Raw genomic sequence first — 18,038 nt, 5'->3', positions numbered from 1 at the left:
TCCCGGCAGTGTAGTCGAGGGGAGCCTGTGTTTTGACAGCCTGATGTAGCTTTTTATCTGGTGTAGCTGCTCTATAGACCTGCCTCATGTTTTCAGGGCTTGCAAAAATGTACTAGTGTGCTTTTCTATAAAAAGAAAATCCATAGAAAAATTTTAATTGCTAAAGCACAGGATCCAGGATGGCTTTAATTGAGAGGGCAGACATAAAATTTAGTTAAATGTCTGCTGTGGACTGACTGTGTCTCCTTAAAATTCATATGTTGAAGCCCTAATCCCCCCTGTGATGGTACTTGCAGGTGGGGCCTTTGGGAGGGAATTAGATCTTAAAGGGAGAGCCCTCATGAATGGGATTAGTTCTCTTATGAGAGACTCCAGAGAGATGCTTCCTGTCTCCACCATGTGAGACAACATGGAGACAGTGCTCTGCAAGTTGGGAAGAGAGCTATCCAAGAATTGGACTGTGCTGCCACCCTGATCTTAGACTTCCAGCCTTCAGAACTGTAAAAGAGAAATGTTTAAGTGACTCGGTCTATGGTATTTGTTATAGCAGAGTGAGTTGTCTAAGACAGGTATTATCTGCATTTCTACCCAGTAGATCGATGCTGGGCTGGATCTAGTTTGTTTCATACTTCTCATGGAGGGTAAGAGCACATACAGACAGAAGCAGGAGCCAGACTAACATGATTCAAATACTGGCCTCATCATGTAGTAGCTCTGTGATTTGGTCTTTGTTATTCTTCCTCTTGGAGCATATTTTCTCATCCATCAAATGAAAATTGTAATAGTTTATAGGACCTTTGAGATAATTGAATTAGGTATGGAATATCAGGCACTAAGGACAGTCCGTAACTGCTGCTACTGGAATCAGTGTGACCAAGTCTTCCTATTTTTTGTTGTAATGATTTTGTTAATTCTTCTGTCACCATAAGACTCTTCATTTCTATATCATTAGTTTTGAGATGGCCTTTACTCAAATTATTTTTTAAAGGGTGTATATTATTTGATATAAAGTTGTTCACAGCTCTCCTTCCTCAAGTATATATGACACGTATATGGAAAATGAAAGAAAATCCTTCCCTCAATGCTTTGTTAGATCTCTTAAATAATAACATAGGCCCTTGAGTACCAAACCTGTATCTGCATAGCAAAAAATTTGGGAGCTATATAAAAATTTTAGATCTGTGTTGTTTATAGGTCTTGATCAGAGTAAAAAATAAGTTCTTACATCATCATCATTAGCTTAGTATGCTTCAGTTGGTAATCACCTCTAATGCCACCACTAACTAATCTGGGTTTGAGAAATGGGTACCTATTTTCCCTTGAGTAAAAGCCTGTTGTTGTTGTTTGTAGCTTCGAATGTGGTTAAGTTTTTCTACCTTGGCAAAGCCTTGAAATTTTTCATCATTTTTTCTTCACAGAGTCTTCAGCTATTCATTCTGAGTCTTTATTCTACTTACTGACCAAGCTAACTATTTAGCATTAAATTTTTATATGTATCACTATGTGGTCTTTTCCTTTACAATGTCTCCAGCAGAAACTGATTTTATTCTAGGGCAAAAGCTCAGTAGAAGTGAATGAATAAAGGCTGCCTGATTTTTAAAAAAAGTTTTATTTTTAACAGTCTTGTTGAGATATAATTCACATAGCATACAGCTCACCATTGTAAAGTGTACAATTTGATAGTTTTTAGTATAGTAAGAGTTGTGCAACCATTATTACAGTTCATTTTAGAATTTTTTCAATACACCAAAATAAAGTGCCATGCCCTTTAGCAATCATCTTACCATTTTCCCAGCACTAGGCAACCACCGATCTACTTTCTGTGTCTATAAATCTGCTGGTGTTCAATATTGCATATATATGGAATTATACAATATGTGTTTTTTTTTGAGATTTAATTCTTTTACTTAGCAAGTGGACAAGGTTCCATGTTGTTGTGTGTATTAGTACTTAATTCCTGTTAATTACCAAATAATATTTCATTCTATGAATATACAACATTTTGTTTATTCACTTATTGAAGATCATTTGGATTGCTTTCACCTTTTGATTATTATAAGTAATTCTATGAACATTTATATTCAATTTGTTGTGTTGACATATGTTTTCATTTCAGTTGGATATCTAGGTTGGAGTGGAATCGCTGGGTCTAATGGTAACTCTGTCTTTAGCTTTTGAGGAACTCTGAACTTTTCAAAGGGGCTGTCTGTATTATCTTCCCATCAGTAGTATATGAGGTTTGAAGTTTTTCCATATCTTTGCTAACCCTTATTATCCATTAGCCATCCTAATGTGCATGAATTGGTATCTCATTGTAGTTTCGATTTGTATATGTATATTTGTAATTTCCTAATGACTAATAGTGTGACTATCCCTTTCTTTTTATTACTATTTTTTTTTTTTTTTTTTTTTTTNAGAAAGGGTCTCCCTTTACCACCCAGGCTGGAGTGAAGTGGTGAAGTGGTGTGATCATGGCATGCTGCAGCCTTGACCTTCTGCACCCAACTGATCCTCCTGCCACAGGCTCCTGAGTAGCTAGGACTATAGGCGGGTGTCACTATGCCCAGCTAATTTGTTACTTTTCTAGAGATGGGATCTTGCTGTGCTGCCCAGAGTGGTCTTGAATTCCTGGCCTTAAGCAATCCTCCTGCCTCAGCCTCCCAAAGTGTTGGGATTATAGGGGTGAGCCACCACGCCCAGCCCTTGAATATCCTTTTGTATGCTTACTGTCCGTTTGTACATCTTGTTGGTTAAAAAGTCTATTCAGATCCTTTGCTCATTTTAAAAATTGGTTTGTCTTTTTAATTCAATTGTTAAATATTCTTTATGTATTCTAGATTCAATACTCCCATCAAATATATGATTTGAAAATATTTTCTCCCAGATGGGCACAGTGGCTCACGTTTTTAATCCCAGCACTTTGGGAGGCTGAGGCAGGTGGATCAAGAGGTTAGGAGATAGAGACCATCCTGGATAACACAGTGAAACTTTGTCTCTACTAAAAATAAAGAATTTAGCTGGGCATGGTGGCACACATCTGTAGTCCCAGCTACTCAGGAAACTGAGGCAGGAGAATTGCTTGAACCCAGGAGGTGGAGGTTGCAGTCAGTGAGCCAAGATTATGCCACTGCACTCCAGCCTGCCTGGGTGACAGAGCGAGACTTTGTCTCAAAAAATATGTATACATATATTTTCTCCCATTCTGTGGACTATCTTTTCACTTTCTTGATAGTGTCCTTTGACATACAAAAATTTTAATTTTGAAGATGTCCAATTTATCATTTTTTTCATTTGTTACTTGTACTTTTGATGTGATATTAAAGAACAGAGATTACAAAGATTGCTGTATGTTTTCTACTTTTAGTTCTGACACGAATCAGAGTTAGTTTTTTATGTGCTTTGAGGCAGGAATACACATTTATTCTTTTCTATGTGGAGATCCAGTTGTCCCTGAACTATTGGTTGAAAACACTATTCTTTCCCTCATTCAATGGTCTTAGTTATCTTTGGTGAAAACCACTTGGCCATAGACACATGAGTCCCTTTAATATAGGTGCTAATCCCATTCATGAGGGCTTTCCCTCATGATTTAATTTTCTCTCAAAGTCCCCATTTCCAAATATTACCACATTGGGGGTTAGAATTTTACCATAATTTTTTGGGGGGCTACACAGTCCATAATACTAGGTAAAAAGGCTCAATAATGCAAGTCACAGCAAAGATAAATGTCATTATCCTTAGGTCCTAAATAACATTTATTTTTGGTCAAATATAGATGGCATGAATTGTGTGAAACTTTATAAATTTTGAAACCCACTTGTCGTGGTAGTATATTTAATGTACTCTTAGCTTGCAATGGGTCAAATATAGTGAAAATAAATGGAGAATTTGAATCAAATGAAATTACATATTTTCAAGGATCTATGGAACATCTACAAAGGTAAATTATACACTGGACCACTTTTTAGAATTGAGTTCTGTGTGGTGGGCTCTAAGAGGGAGGGTAAGAGATGAGGAGGAAGCACTGCCAGATAGACACATTTCAAGCAGATCAGCTCTGCTTTTACATGCTTTGCATGGTTTTAATGTTGGAGTTCTCCATAAGATCTATTTTGAGATAATTGAATGGTTTCTACTTCTACAAGTAAATAGGTTAGTAAATAACTAAATCGTTTGGTTGACCCTGTATCGAGCTACAAAGTAAGCCTCCTGATGAACTTCATTTCAATAAAACTAGAAATTATGAAAAAATCTTAGGGAAAATATACCCATCATGTAGTTTTTCAAAATTACAATAGTATTGGAGAGAATAATCAAAGTTACAATGATAGTCTGTTTTGAAAAGAAATGAAAACTGTATCGAAAGCTATTGCTTACAGCTAGAACAGTAATAAAAGTTTCTGCATCTAATCCACAGAACGTGGAAAATTATGTGAGTGCCTATTTTCCAAATTCTCCCAAGGACTATACATAACTAATGCAATTCTAGGTGCACTGAAGGGAAGTTAATTTATTGCATACAATGGATTCTTAAAACATTAGGGCTTAACTCTCTTAGTGAACCCTGATTGAGCAAGGCAGGTATGCCCTATTATTAAGATGATAATTCCCAGTGTTGATGAGGTTATGGGTAGTTGAACATCCTCATATCCTGTTGATTGGAGTATGAATTGAAACTACCTATCCAGAAAGTAGTTTGTTAATCTGTATTCAGAACCATAAGTATATTAAACCTTATGCCCTGTGCTTTATAATATCACTTGTTATAATTGATAGGTAGAAAAGAGATTTGGACACGTTTTTGTGCACAGAGACCTCATAACATTCATTTTTAAGTTTTTATTACAGAAATATTTGACTCTGTGGAATAATAAAGTTCTATATTCTTTTCACCCAGGTTTGACACTTATCAATATTTTGCTAGTGTTGTTTCATCTGTTCCCTTTCTCAATGTATGTTATTGTTTTATTTTTCATAATTTAAACTAAATTTCAGGCAATGTACAATTTCATCATTAATACTTTTGTATGCAATTCCTACTATCAGTAGATGTTTTGGGTAACATAACTATTATTATCATATATAATAAAATTATGAATACTTTTTCTGTATTCAGTTTACAGCCAGGTTTGCTTGATATGTTACTATTAATAAGCAGTGAGGTAAATTTATTTCAGTTTATTTGTACTTTCTGGATTTATTTTTTCTTCTTTTTAACTTATTAAATTTTCCAATTTTATGAATTATTTACATGGTTTTATAGTCAAAGTAAATGAGTACAATTCTAGAAGGCTACTAATCTGTGCTTTCCCTTCTCATATTCAGAATAATTTCTATTCATTTGTTGTATTTTATGCTTCTGGAAAAAATAAACAAAAATATTTATTTATCACTCCCTTTCTTACATGAGAAGAATCACAGTATAAATACTATTTCTTGATGAAACAGTTAATTTTATTTAAAATTACAAGCAACAAGGTATATCCATTTATCATCCCCTTTGTTACATAGAAAGTATCATAATGTAAATACTATTTTAGAAATAAAGATATTTTTATTTTATTTTATTATTATTTTTTGAGATGGAGTCTTGCTCTGTCACCAGGCTAGAGTGCAGTGGTGCAATCTCGGCTCACTGCAACCTCCGCCTCCTGGGTTCGAGCGATTCTTCCACCTCAGCCTCCCAAGTAGCTGGGACCACAGGCGTGTGCCACCATACCTGGCTAATTTTTTTGTATTTTTAGTAGAGACAGAGTTTCACCATGTTGGCCAGGATGGTCTCTATCACTGGACCTCGTGATCTGCCCTCCTCGGCCTCTCAAAGTGCTGGGATTACAGGTGTGAGCCACTGCGCCCCGCCGGTATTTTTATTTAAAACCATAGCTTTTTGGTAATGAAACTCTTTTCTTCTGTAAATACCTTAAATGACAATTTAGTAAGCGAAGGTCTAGATCTTAGTCATATGCTACGTGACATTTTGGTCAATGAGGGACTGCATATGCAATGGTGATCCCATAGGATTATAATACTGTGTTTTGACTGCACCTTTTAAATGTTTAAATACTCAGATATTTACCATTGTGATACAATTGCTTACAGTATTCATTATAATAACATGTCTTACAGGCTTGTAGTCTAGAAGCAATAAGCTATACAATATAGCCTAGGTGTATAGTAGGCTATGCCAGCAAGGGTGGCCACCTGAGAGGAGGAAAAATTACCTGGAGGGAAAGAGGGAAGATCAAACAACACAGGGCTGTATGTCAGAAAGGACTCCTGTCCGTTACTCCCCTGACACTGTGTGGTTCTCTCATAATCCTGGGCAAGAACTATGCCATAGGAAATCTCAGCTCTGTACTTTATGACAAGATTCTTCCTTGATACAAGCAAAGTCCCCAAGCTTTCATCTTTATAAGCCTTTGCATTATAATTTCTTATAAATTCTGCGTGATAGAAAGTAATTCAATGACATCATATGGTGAAGAAGGATGTTTCTTTGCTCCAAAGTGGTGATATTCCAAATATTTAACAACTGTTTTGACCTAGGGATATCTTTTCAGATGGGATGGAACTGATATCTGCCATGTGGGCTAGTACTGACTTTATATTTGCCTTTTTATGTTAGCCTCACTTGTTGAATTTGCCCAGCATCTTGCCTCACTGCTTGCCTGGGTGTGGCAGGGCCCAAGTGTAAACCAAGCTCTTTAGCACATTGTAATATTCCTGAAAAATGGAAGGCCCTACGTACTAAATTGGAACCATTTCAGCCATGTATAAGGAAAGTTTGTATTAAACTCAAAAATGCTACAGAAATGAAGTGGCTAAGTGCTGATGACGAGTAGTACTCCACTGTGAATCAGAGAGTTTGGGAATATTTGAAGGAGGCTGACATTTGAGAATTTTATGTGGGGATTAGTACATTAGAAAAGGAAAGGTTGTTGGGTATGAGATAAACATAGCATTTGTGTGCTTGATGCAGTGACCTTAGTTAATGTTTGATCACCTTTGCCGAATGTGTGTTTGCAGTTCATATTAAACTGTGCATCAACTTTGTTTCTTTTCCATATCTCAATTTAAATTTTGTCTGTTTGTTTTGAGTCTATGGACAAATAGAATCATTTGCATTATCAGATATGATGAATTTAAGTCTGTTAATAATAAAATACTATTAAAATGTTTGCATTGGAAATATGTCAGATTTTCCTTCAGGTCACATGTTTACCTATGTAAGAAACCTGCTGATTCTGCACATATAGCCCAGAAGTTAAGTATAATAGAAAGAAAGAAAAAATACAGAAGGCCAAAAAAGTTTAATTATTGTAAATTAACTCTATAAGGCCTACTTTAGTAAGAGATATTCAAATACTATGTTTATATACATTATATTTCCTATTTTAAAAGAGTAATTAGTACATATTAATTGCCAAGTGATTCCTAGAAATATTTTACTTTATGATTGAAATCTATCTTTATTCCAGACTTAAGACTGCAAGTTAAAATATGCTTGACTCCAGTAATGCCACTTTGTCACAATCTAAACAAAAACATTAATATGCCACTCCAAAAGTTTCTATCAAGAGAAACTAGACAAGCATATGAGTATCAGAATCCTTTCTCCATTCTTGGATGTTCCTAAATGTTGCTCCAAGACTATATAAGTGATCTGTGGACACTCTGGGGGCTGGGTGTGCCTACTCCCCACATACTAAAAAATCTGGGTTTAAATTTTGACTCCCCAAAAACTTAACTACTAATAGCCTCCTGTTGATGAGAAGCCTTACCAGTAACATACAGTTGATTAGCATGTATTTTATATGTTATATGTATTATATACTTTGCTCTTACAACTAAATAAGCTATAGAAAAGAAAATGTTATTAAGGAAATCATAAGAAACAGAAAATATATTTACTATTCATTAAGTGAAAGTGGATCATCCTAAAGGTCTTTATATTTGTTTATATTTCTCTCAATTGTAAATAGTGCCTATATGGTCTTTATTTGTTTACATTTTTAATAAATTTTAACATTTTATTATTAAAAAAAAAACATGTCAGGTTTTCTTTCCTTGATAAACATCACATTTACAGCAAATGTTGTAATAAAATAATTTTTACAAGTAGGAAACATGTTCTTAAAATGTTGCCAAAACTGAAATAATAAGCACACGTTGTTTGTGTGGTGCCTAAGCTTGAACTTAGCAATATCTAGGTTATGGTAGATAATGAAGAGTAGACAGAAATATGAGTTAATATTGCTAGCATTTAAAAGGTTTAATATCACTTTTCTATGGGAAAAATAAACCTTTACATTTTTCTTCATTTGTTTCAGTTGCTTATACTTTTTAACCAAGCAATGTTTTTGTGTGAATATTATAGAAAATATTCTCTAATAATGGTGTATTCAGTAATGGTTTTAATTTATATTGTCTTTTCATGTTTGGATTGTCTTTTCTGTTCCCTCACAAGAATACATTTTTCCTTGATCTCTGAGATCGTGCGTTTAATTTGATTCTCACTGGTTATCTTTCCTGGGCTTTACAACCCCAGTCAATCCTAAATTTTAAATCCAGTATTTCATGTGAGCAATACTTGCCCCAAAGGATTATTTATGGCATTTTCGATTTCAGAATTCCCTTGGCCTGTTGATTTATTATTTGATAGCCTTTTAGTTTAACTTCATCTAGAAAATTACTCACAAAACGGTAAGTAGAGAATACGCAAACATACCAATTTAACCAGGGCAGGTGTAGTCCTAGGCCATTGGCATCTACATCACCTATAACCTTTTTAGAAATGCAAATTATTGGGCCTCACCAGAGATCTGAATAAAAAACTCTGGGATTGGGGCCCAGCAATCTGTATTTTAACAAATCCATGACGATTCTCACGTGAGCTATAGTTTTTGAGAACCACTGACCTAGACCTTTCTAGTTCCATATGAAGTTCTGTGCTTGGTAGAGAAGCAAATGATTGTTACACATGGTGAAGAGTCATGTTTGTTTCCATCCTCAGGTCTGCATAGCAATGCATAGCAATGCAAATTCTTTGCATTACATAATTAAATTAATTCTATCTTGTGTACTCAGCATAAGATATATGGAATTAAATTTAAAAAGTTCAAGTAACCTAATTTTTTATAAATATGTTCTATAGATAGTCTCTGATATGGCTTGGTACTATTTATTATTATCAATATTATTGCTTTATTTTCAATTATATTCCATAGTAAAGTCACATGATGTATTTCACAAGACATGCATTTCTGAAAAATGTTTTTATCAATTTATATTACTTTGCCTTCTGTGTTTTTCTAAATCAAATTTTACTGAAAATCAATTTTCAGTATTTTTATAACAATAATTTGATATTTAATTTTATGTATTTATTTTTAATTGTGTGCTTCCATGATTGGTTCCTGCAATCATTCCTGGATACACCTTAATGATTTTTCCTTCTTTCTTAGCTAAGTGTTTAATGTTACGTTTATAAGCACAGATCCAAATCCAATGATTTTTCTGATTATTTTGTTTCTGGACATTGAGATATGTGTATTCTGTGGAGTAAAGATGTTTTTATTAGATATTTTGAGAAACTCAGAGAGGAACTGGTTTTATTGGAAACATTTCTTTGTATGATACAGTATGGTAGAAGTGGGTATTTTGGTTGGTGCCCGTGTTTTAAATGGAACAAAAAAACACTAATAAAGGAATGAGAGGGAGGAGAATTTGGGCTTAGCAATGATTGGAGAAAGAGTCAAAGGAGATTGAAAAACTGATAGTGTGGTAGCTGAAGAGGGATTTATTTAGAGAGAAAAATGACTAATGGATAGGTCTTAAGTGGTTTCATACATATATGCTTGCAAACCTTTTTCTTTCTCTCCCATACAAAATCTTTAGTCTGCTCTACATAGCTTATGAAGGCTAATGTACTGGGTGTTTTTGGGTGGGGGGACATATGTGAAGATTTTCTAAGTCTTGCTTTAAAGATTTGTGTTTGGCAAGAAAAGAGTACCTACAGTGAAAGCCAGCACCTGAGTTCGTATGAGGAGTAGGGATATATTTAAAATGAAACTCTGGAAGATGCTGAGAAAAAAAAAATCACAATGTATAATTACAAATAATCAGCACGTGCTTTTGGAGTTTTATATCCTTGTTAATTTTCTGTCTTGTTGCTCTAACCTTGACAGTGGGTTGTTAAACTCTCCACTATTATTGTGTGGGAATCTAAGTCTCTTTGTAGTTCTCTAAGAACTTGCTTTATAAATCTAGGTGCTCCTGTTTTAGGTTCATATATATTTAGGATAGTTAGCTCTTCTTGCTGCATTGATCCCTTTACCATTATGTAATGCTTTCCTTTGTATGTTTTGATTTTTGTTGGTTTAAAGTCTGTTTTATCAGAGAGTAGAATTACAACTCCTGCTGTTTTTGCTTTCCATTTGCTTGGTAAATATTCCTCCATCCCTTTATTTTGAGCCTGTGTGTGTCTTTGCATGTGAGATGGGCCTCCTGAATACAGCACACCCATGAGTGTTGACTCTGTCCAATTTTCTAGTCTGTGTCTTTTAAATGGGGCATTTAGCTTATTTAAGGTTAATATTATTGTGTATGAAATTGATCCTGTCATTATGATTCTAGCTGGTTATTTTTCCCATTATTTGATGAAGTTTCTTCATAGTATTGTTAGTCTTCACAATTTGGTATGTTTTCACAGTGGCTAGTACTGGCTTTTCCTTTCCATATTTAGTGCTTTCTTTGTGAGCTCTTATAAGACAGGCCGGATGTAACAAAATCTCTCAGCATTTGCTTGTCTGTAAAGGATTTTACATTTATGAAGTTTCTTCCACTTATGAAGCTTGGTTTGGCTGCATATGAAATTTTTTTCTTTAAGAATGTTGAATATTGGCCTCACTCTCTTCTGGCTCATAGGGTTTCTACAGAGAGATCTGCTGTTAGTTTGATGGGCTTTCCTTTGTGGTTAACCCGACCTTTCTCTTTCACTGCCCTTAACATTTTTTCCTTCATTTCAACCTTGATGAATCTAATGATTTTGTGTCTTGGTGTTGCTCTTCTTGAGGAGTATCTTTGTGATGTTTTCTGTATTTACTGAATTTGAATGTTGGCCTCTCTTGCTAGGTTGGGGAAATTCTCCTGGAAAATATCCTGAAGAGTGTTTTCCATCTTGGTTCCATTCTCCCTGTCACCTTCAGGTACATCAGTCCAACACAGGTTTGGTCTTTTCACGTAGTCACATATTTCTTGGAAGTTTTGTTTGTTCCTTTTCATGTTTTTTTTCTCTAGTCTTTCATTTACACTTTATTTCATTAAGTTGATCTTCAGTCTCTGATATCCTTTGGTCCCCTTGATTGATTCGACTATTTATATTTGTGTATGCTTCACAAAGTTCTCATGCTATGTTTTTTAGCTCTATCAGGTCATTTATGTTCTTCTCTAAACTGCTTATTCTAGTTAGCAATTTGTCTAACCTTTTCCCAAGGTTCTTAGCTTCCTTGTCTTGGGTTAGAACATGCTCCTTTAGCTCAGAGGAATTTGTTATTACCCACATTCTGAAGCCTACTTCTGTCAGTTTGTCAAACTCATTATCTGTCCAGTTTTGTTCCCTTGCTGGCTAGGAGGTGTGATCCTTTGGAGAAGAGGTGTTCTGGTTTTTGGAATTTTCACCCTTTTTGTGCTGGTTTTTCCTCATCTTCGTGGATTTATCTACCTTTGGTCTTCGTTGTGATGATCTTCTAATGGGGTTTTGATGTGGATATCCTTTTTGTTGATGTTGATGCTATTCCTTTCTGGGTGTTATTTTTCCTTCTAATGGTCAGGCCTCTCTGCTGTAGGTCTGCTAAAGTTTGCTGGAGGTCCAATCCAGACCCTATTTGCCTGGGTATCACCAGCAGAGGCTACAGAACAGCAAAGTTGACTACCTGTTATTTCCTCTCAAAGCTTTGTCACAGAGGGGCACCCACCAGATGCCAGCCAGAACTTCTCTGTATGAGGTGTCTGTTGATCCCTGCTGGGAGGTGTCTCCCCATCAAGAGACACGGGGGTCAGGGACTCACTTGAGGAGGCATTCTGTCCCTTAGCAGAGCTTGTGCTCTGTGCTGGGAGATCCACTGCTCTTTTCAGAGCTTGCAGGCAGGAAAGTTTAAGCCTGCTGAAGCTGTGTGCAGAGCTGTCCCAGGGAGATGGGTGTTTCATCTATAAGCCCCTGGCTGGGGCTGTTGCCTTTCTTTCAGAGATGCCCTGCCCAGAGAGGAGGAATCTAGAGAGGCAGTCCGGCTACAGCAGCTTTGCAGAGCTTTAGTGGGCTCCATCCAATTCCAACTTCCTGGTGACTTTGTTTATGCTGTGAGGGGAAAACCACCTACTCAAGTTTCAGTAATGGCAGACACCCCTACCCCTACCAAGCTTGAGTGTCCCAGGTCAACTTCAGACTGCTGTGGAGCAAGAATTTCAAGCCAGTGGATCTTAACTTGGTGGGCTCTGTGGGGGTGGGATCTGCTGAACTAGACCACTTGGCTCCCTGGCTTCAGCCCCCTTTCCAGGAAAGTGAACAGTTCTGTCTCACGAGTGTTCCAGGTGCCATTGAGATATGAAAAGAAACTCCTGTAGGAAGCTCAGTCAAATGGCCTCCCAGGTTTGTAGTTGAAACCCAGGGCCCTGGTGGCATAGGCACCCGAGGGAATCTCCTGGTCTGTGGTGCAAACACCATGGAAAAAGTGAGGTATCTGGATCAGAGTGCACCATTCTTCATGGCACAGTCCCTCACGGCTTCCCTTGGCTGGTGGGGGGAGTTCCTTGACCCCTTGCGCTTCCTGGGTGAGGTGATGCCCCACCCTGCTTCTACTCACCCTCTGTGGGCTGTACTGTGGAATCAGTCCCAATGAGATGAGTACCTCAGTTTGAAATGCAAAAATCACCTGCCTTCTGCATTGTTCTCACAGGGAGCTACAGATGGGAGCTTTTCCTATTCGGCCATCTTTCCAGCTACCTAAGATTAACTTTTGTGTTTGGGATATTTGCATATGTTGAGACTCTAATCAATTCGTTTTATACCACTGTATAGCATCCAGTTATTAATTACACTGCAAGGTTTTACCCATATTGTGGCTGATTTAAATTTTGATAGCTTCCAGTTTTTTGGCTATTGCAAATGATTCTTTAGTGAATAATTTTGAATGCCTTCTTGTGTACATTTATGAGAATTTCTCTAAGCTATTTCCCAGGAATAGAATTGTTGGGCTATGGGATTAAGATATCTTCATCTTGGCATCATATATGATGCCAAGTTGTTTTTACCAGTGATACCCTCATTAGCAATGTTTCATATGTTTGCTGACTAGATATTTTCAAACTTTTAATTTTTGTCAATCCCCTGAATGTGAAATGGTATCTTATTGTTGTTTTAATTTGTGATTGTCTGATTAGCCAGTGAGCTTAAGTATCATTACATTTGTCTATTGGTCATTCCAATAAACATTGCAATGTTCTCTCCTGAATATACTTTTTGACAATTTTTCTCTTGGTTTGTTTTCTTTTTCTCATTGACTTATAATGTTCTTCATGTATTTTTGTTGCTCTATATATTTTGGTATATTAATTACAAATGTATTCTTCCAATTTATAGCTTGTCTTGTCATCCTGTCTACTGATTCATCTATTTATGATGATAAGTTTATAGTTTTAATGGTCAGAATTATCAGTTTTAAAGTTTTATGGTTTTAAAAAATATTTTATTTGAAAAACTTTTTATACTCCAATATCGTAAATATATTTCTCTGTGTTTTCTTCTAAGCATTTTATAGTTCTGCCTGTCATGTATAAATATTAATCCATGTTCAAATGATTTGGGGACATATTATTAGGTGGAGATCTATTTCATTTTATTTTCATAAGGGTAACCAGTTGTCCCAGCACCACTTATTAAACAGTGTGTCCTTTACTCGCTGGATGTTAATGCCTCCTCTATGCTAGGTTAAGTTCTCTGTGTGTGAGTCTGCTCCTGTTTGTTTTACTTTCTTCCAGGTTCTGCATTCCGCCTTTTCTGTACCTCCTGTACTTTATATAACCCTCTACCTTTCTTGCTTAAGGCATTTCTTTAGATATTACGTCAGTTCTGTCACACTATTATGAAGTTTGGTAAATATTATATGATTTTAATGGTTTTTCATTATTTTCCTACCATGGCATGTACATTTCTGTTTGTTCATAATATCTTTCTTTATTGATGGTGTTCTCTAGGAAAAGATCCATCATTTTCTTTTCCATTCTGTTTATTGACAGAAGTATTAGAGTTGAAACCACAGTTGAAAATGTTATAATCTTAATTTAATTTTAAAATGCAAAAGCACACTTTAAAATGCATTTTTTATAAATAAAGAATGTCCTGCCTTTTCTAAACCACTAGTATTTTGATTAACACTTTAGAAAAAAAATTTTTAGACAAGCTGATTTTTCGTGCAAGTGAAGTAATGTATTATGTTTTCCTTGAAATTCATTAACGATTTGTCCTACCATGCTATTGTTAAATGATTTTCTTTATTTATTTTAGATGGTTGGAATCCATTTTCATACCCATATAAAAAACTGGATTATGGAAAATGGGAGCTGTATATCCCACCAAAGCAGAATAAATCTGTACTCGTGCCTCATGGATCCAAATTAAAGGTACTTAGCTCCTTTCTATTTTTCCTTGAACTTATTTGCTTTTTATCCTGTTTGCAAAGTTTGATTTAAACCATTAGAATGTACAACGGATGCATGATAATTGTGGGAGAAACAGTCTAAATGTATAGAGGGAAATTTAGGAGAAGGTCTTAGGTTGAAAAGGGTTACATTAGACTTGTTGACTGATAAGGTACCAAACTTAGATGTATTATCATCACAAGTTTAGAAACTTTATATAAGAAATGACATATTAAAGGTGAATTTGAGTAATTATAAAACTTTAGATTGAAAAACAGAAAGTTTAATGGAAAAATGAAGCCAATATAGAGAGGAGTTTTATCTGTAAAATGGTCAGATGAAGTTGATGTGGGAGTGGATGCTGTGCTGGATGCTTGGGCATTTTGTGGACTGCTTCTTCTGGTGCTTTCTCTTCCTGGCCTCTGACATGGTGGTGGTGCGGTCTTGTTTATCGTATTCTTCTTTGATAAAGCCACCTGAATTAGCCCAGGGGTCTTGCTGTTGGAGGCAGGCTGAGTGTTCTCTACTCTCCCACTGCTTTGTGGTTCTGCATTCAAGGTCTACGACGCGGGTTTGGTACATAGGTATATTTGTGCCATGGTGGTTTGCTGCACCTATTGACCCGTCCTGTAAGTTCCCACCCCTCACTCCTACCCCACAACAGGCCCTTGTATGTGATGTTCTCCTCCCTGTGTCCACCTGTTCTCATCACTCAGCTTCCACTTATGAATGAGAACATGTGGTATTTGGTTTTCTGTTCTGTATTAGTTTGCTGAGGATGATGGCTTCCAGCTTCATCTATGTCCCTGCAAAGGATGTGATCTCGTTCCTTTTTATGGCTGCATAGTATTCCATGGTATATGTAGACCACATTTTCTTTATCCAGTATATCATTGTTGGGCATTTGGGTTGGTTCCACATCTTTGCTGTTATAAATAGTGCTGCAATAAACATATGTGTGCATGTGTCTTTATAGTAGACTAATTTTTCTGATGATCATTGATGCGAAAGTCCTTAATAAAATACTGGCAATCCAAATCCAGTAGCACACCAAAAAAGCTTATCTAGCTGGGCGTAGTAGCTTATGCCTATAATACTAGCACTTTGAGAGGCTGGGACAGCTGGATCACGAGGTCAGGAGTTCAAGACAAGCCTGGCCAATATAGTGAAACCCATCTCTACTAAGAACACTAAGAACACTAAAAGCTACTTGGGAGGCTGAGGCAAGAGAATCCCTTGAACCCGGGAGGTGGAGGTTGCAGTCAGCCAAGATCATACCATTGCACTCCAGCCTGGGCAACAGTGTGAGATTCCGTGTCAACAACAACAACAACTTATCCATCATGATCAAGCTGGCTTCATACCTGGGATGCAAGGCTGGTTCAATATATGCAAATCAATAAATGTAATCCATCATGTAAATAGGAACAAAGACAAAAACCACTTGGTTATCTCAGTAGATGCAGAAGAGACCTTTGATAAAGTTCAACATCCCTTCTTGTTAAAAACTCTCAATAAAATAGTCATTGATGAAACATACCTCAAAGTAGAAAGAGCTATTTATGACAGACTCACAGCTAATATCATATTGAATGAGCAAAAGCTGGAAGCATTCCCTTTGAAAATCGGCACCAGACAAGGATGCCTTCTCTCACCACTCCTATTCAACATAGTGTTGGAAGTTCTAGCCAGGGCAGTCAGGCAAGAGAAAGAAATAAAGGGTATTCAAATAGAAAGAAAGGCAATCAAATTGTCTCTGTTTGCAGATGACATGTTTCTATATTTACAAAACCTCATCATCTCAGCCTGAAAACTCCTTTAGCTGATAAGCAACTTCAGCAAAGTCTCAGGATATAAAATCAATGTGTGAAAATCACAAGCATTCCTTTACACCAACAATAGACAAGCAGAGAGCCAAATCATAAATGAAGTCCCATTCATAATTGTTACAAAGGGAATAAAATACCTAGAAGTACAGCTAACAAGGGATATGAAGGACCTCTTCAAGGAGAGCAACAAACCACTGCTCAAGGAAATACAAGAAAATTAATAATCATTGTAAGAAATGGGTAGCATTCTGTCTCTAGTTCAGAATAATACTACATTTTAATTTTCAAATAATAATCAGAACAAATTTTAGGAACTGATATCTGTCATATCTAAATCTATTTTTCAAAATCTAAATACTATAAGTCTTTTGTCACATTTTTATTCTACAATTGAGCTCTCGGCAAAGGAGTTGGAACAGTTTCCATTTTATTATTGTAGATCGTGATATTTTTCATAGATCTAACTGTGCTTTTTAGGCAATTAAAATCATATGGCTAAAATAAACACATAATTTAGAGTTTTCCCTTAAAATTATTTTCTTGATAAGTTGTGTATTTGAATAGATCATTTATGTATCAAATTGATGATTGTGGCAGTGGAGTTATAGCTCCCTCTTTTGGAAAGTAGAGGCATGGCATTTTGATTGAGTTTAAATTGTTCTTTTCAAATTTTCAGTTTACATAATTTCTTGAGCTTACAGATTTAAAAACAATATTTTTCTCTGGTATAGTTTTTTCTTGGAAATTTTTGACATTAATAAAAAGCTAAGCTTTCTTATATATGTATGTGCACATGTATATTTCTTTAGACAAACCACTGCTCAAGGAAATAAAGGACATTTGACATATGTTTCAACACAGGAAAACTTATTTTGATATTCGAAATGCCTTTATTTTTACTTGAAGAGAGCCAGTTTTACTTTTTCTATAATTATGCAGTGTGATGCATAGTGTCTATTTAAAAATAGAACTTAATTTAAAAATATGGAAAGAAAAGTAGCCCTTCTTATAATCATTAATGGCCTGGCCGTCCAGGCTATCATCCACTCTTAATAGATTTTATGGGTATTCTTCCTAATCTGTTTTTAGGCATTTATAAACTGTCCTTGTCCTTCTCCTCTGCCTTTCTATATTTATATGCTTTTTATTATCATAAAAGTATGATTATACTATGCCTATGCATCTTCAGTTTGATTCATCCCTCCTAAAATATCAAGCAAATCTTAAAAGGTACATCATTATTTAGTTACTTGATTCAAGACCATACCCATTATTAATAGAGTGATGTCTGCAAGGCATAAACTAACATTTATTCTGGCTAAGCATTCTTCTTTGACATGAATTACTATTATAAAAAGAAACAAAATGTATTAATGTATTTATTCTGGATCACTCAAGTCTGTTTCTTTTTTTTCCTTTTTTTTTTTTTTAGATGGAGTTTTGCTCTTGTTACCCAGGCTGGAGTGCAGTGGGGCGATCTTGGCTCACCAGAACCTCTGCCTCCTGGGTTCAAGC

At 35.8% G+C, this 18,038-nt stretch overlaps 1 protein-coding gene across 1 annotated transcript in view; it reads left to right on the top strand.

The window, feature by feature from the left end:
• The window catches only part of GBE1 (1,4-alpha-glucan branching enzyme 1), a 265,023-nt gene that overhangs the window by 72,401 nt on the left and 174,584 nt on the right, over nucleotides 1–18,038 (top strand). Inside the window, exon 3 of the mRNA XM_017540010.2 lies at nucleotides 14,561–14,676. Within this exon, the coding sequence (XP_017395499.1) occupies nucleotides 14,561–14,676 (116 nt within the window). The remainder of the gene's footprint in view (nucleotides 1–14,560; nucleotides 14,677–18,038) is intronic.

This window comes from Cebus imitator, unplaced genomic scaffold (genome assembly GCF_001604975.1).
Source record: "Cebus imitator isolate Cc_AM_T3 unplaced genomic scaffold, Cebus_imitator-1.0 Scaffold7, whole genome shotgun sequence".
Taxonomy (NCBI): Eukaryota; Metazoa; Chordata; class Mammalia; order Primates; family Cebidae; genus Cebus; species Cebus imitator.
This window is presented reverse-complemented; position numbering and strand designations above follow the sequence as displayed.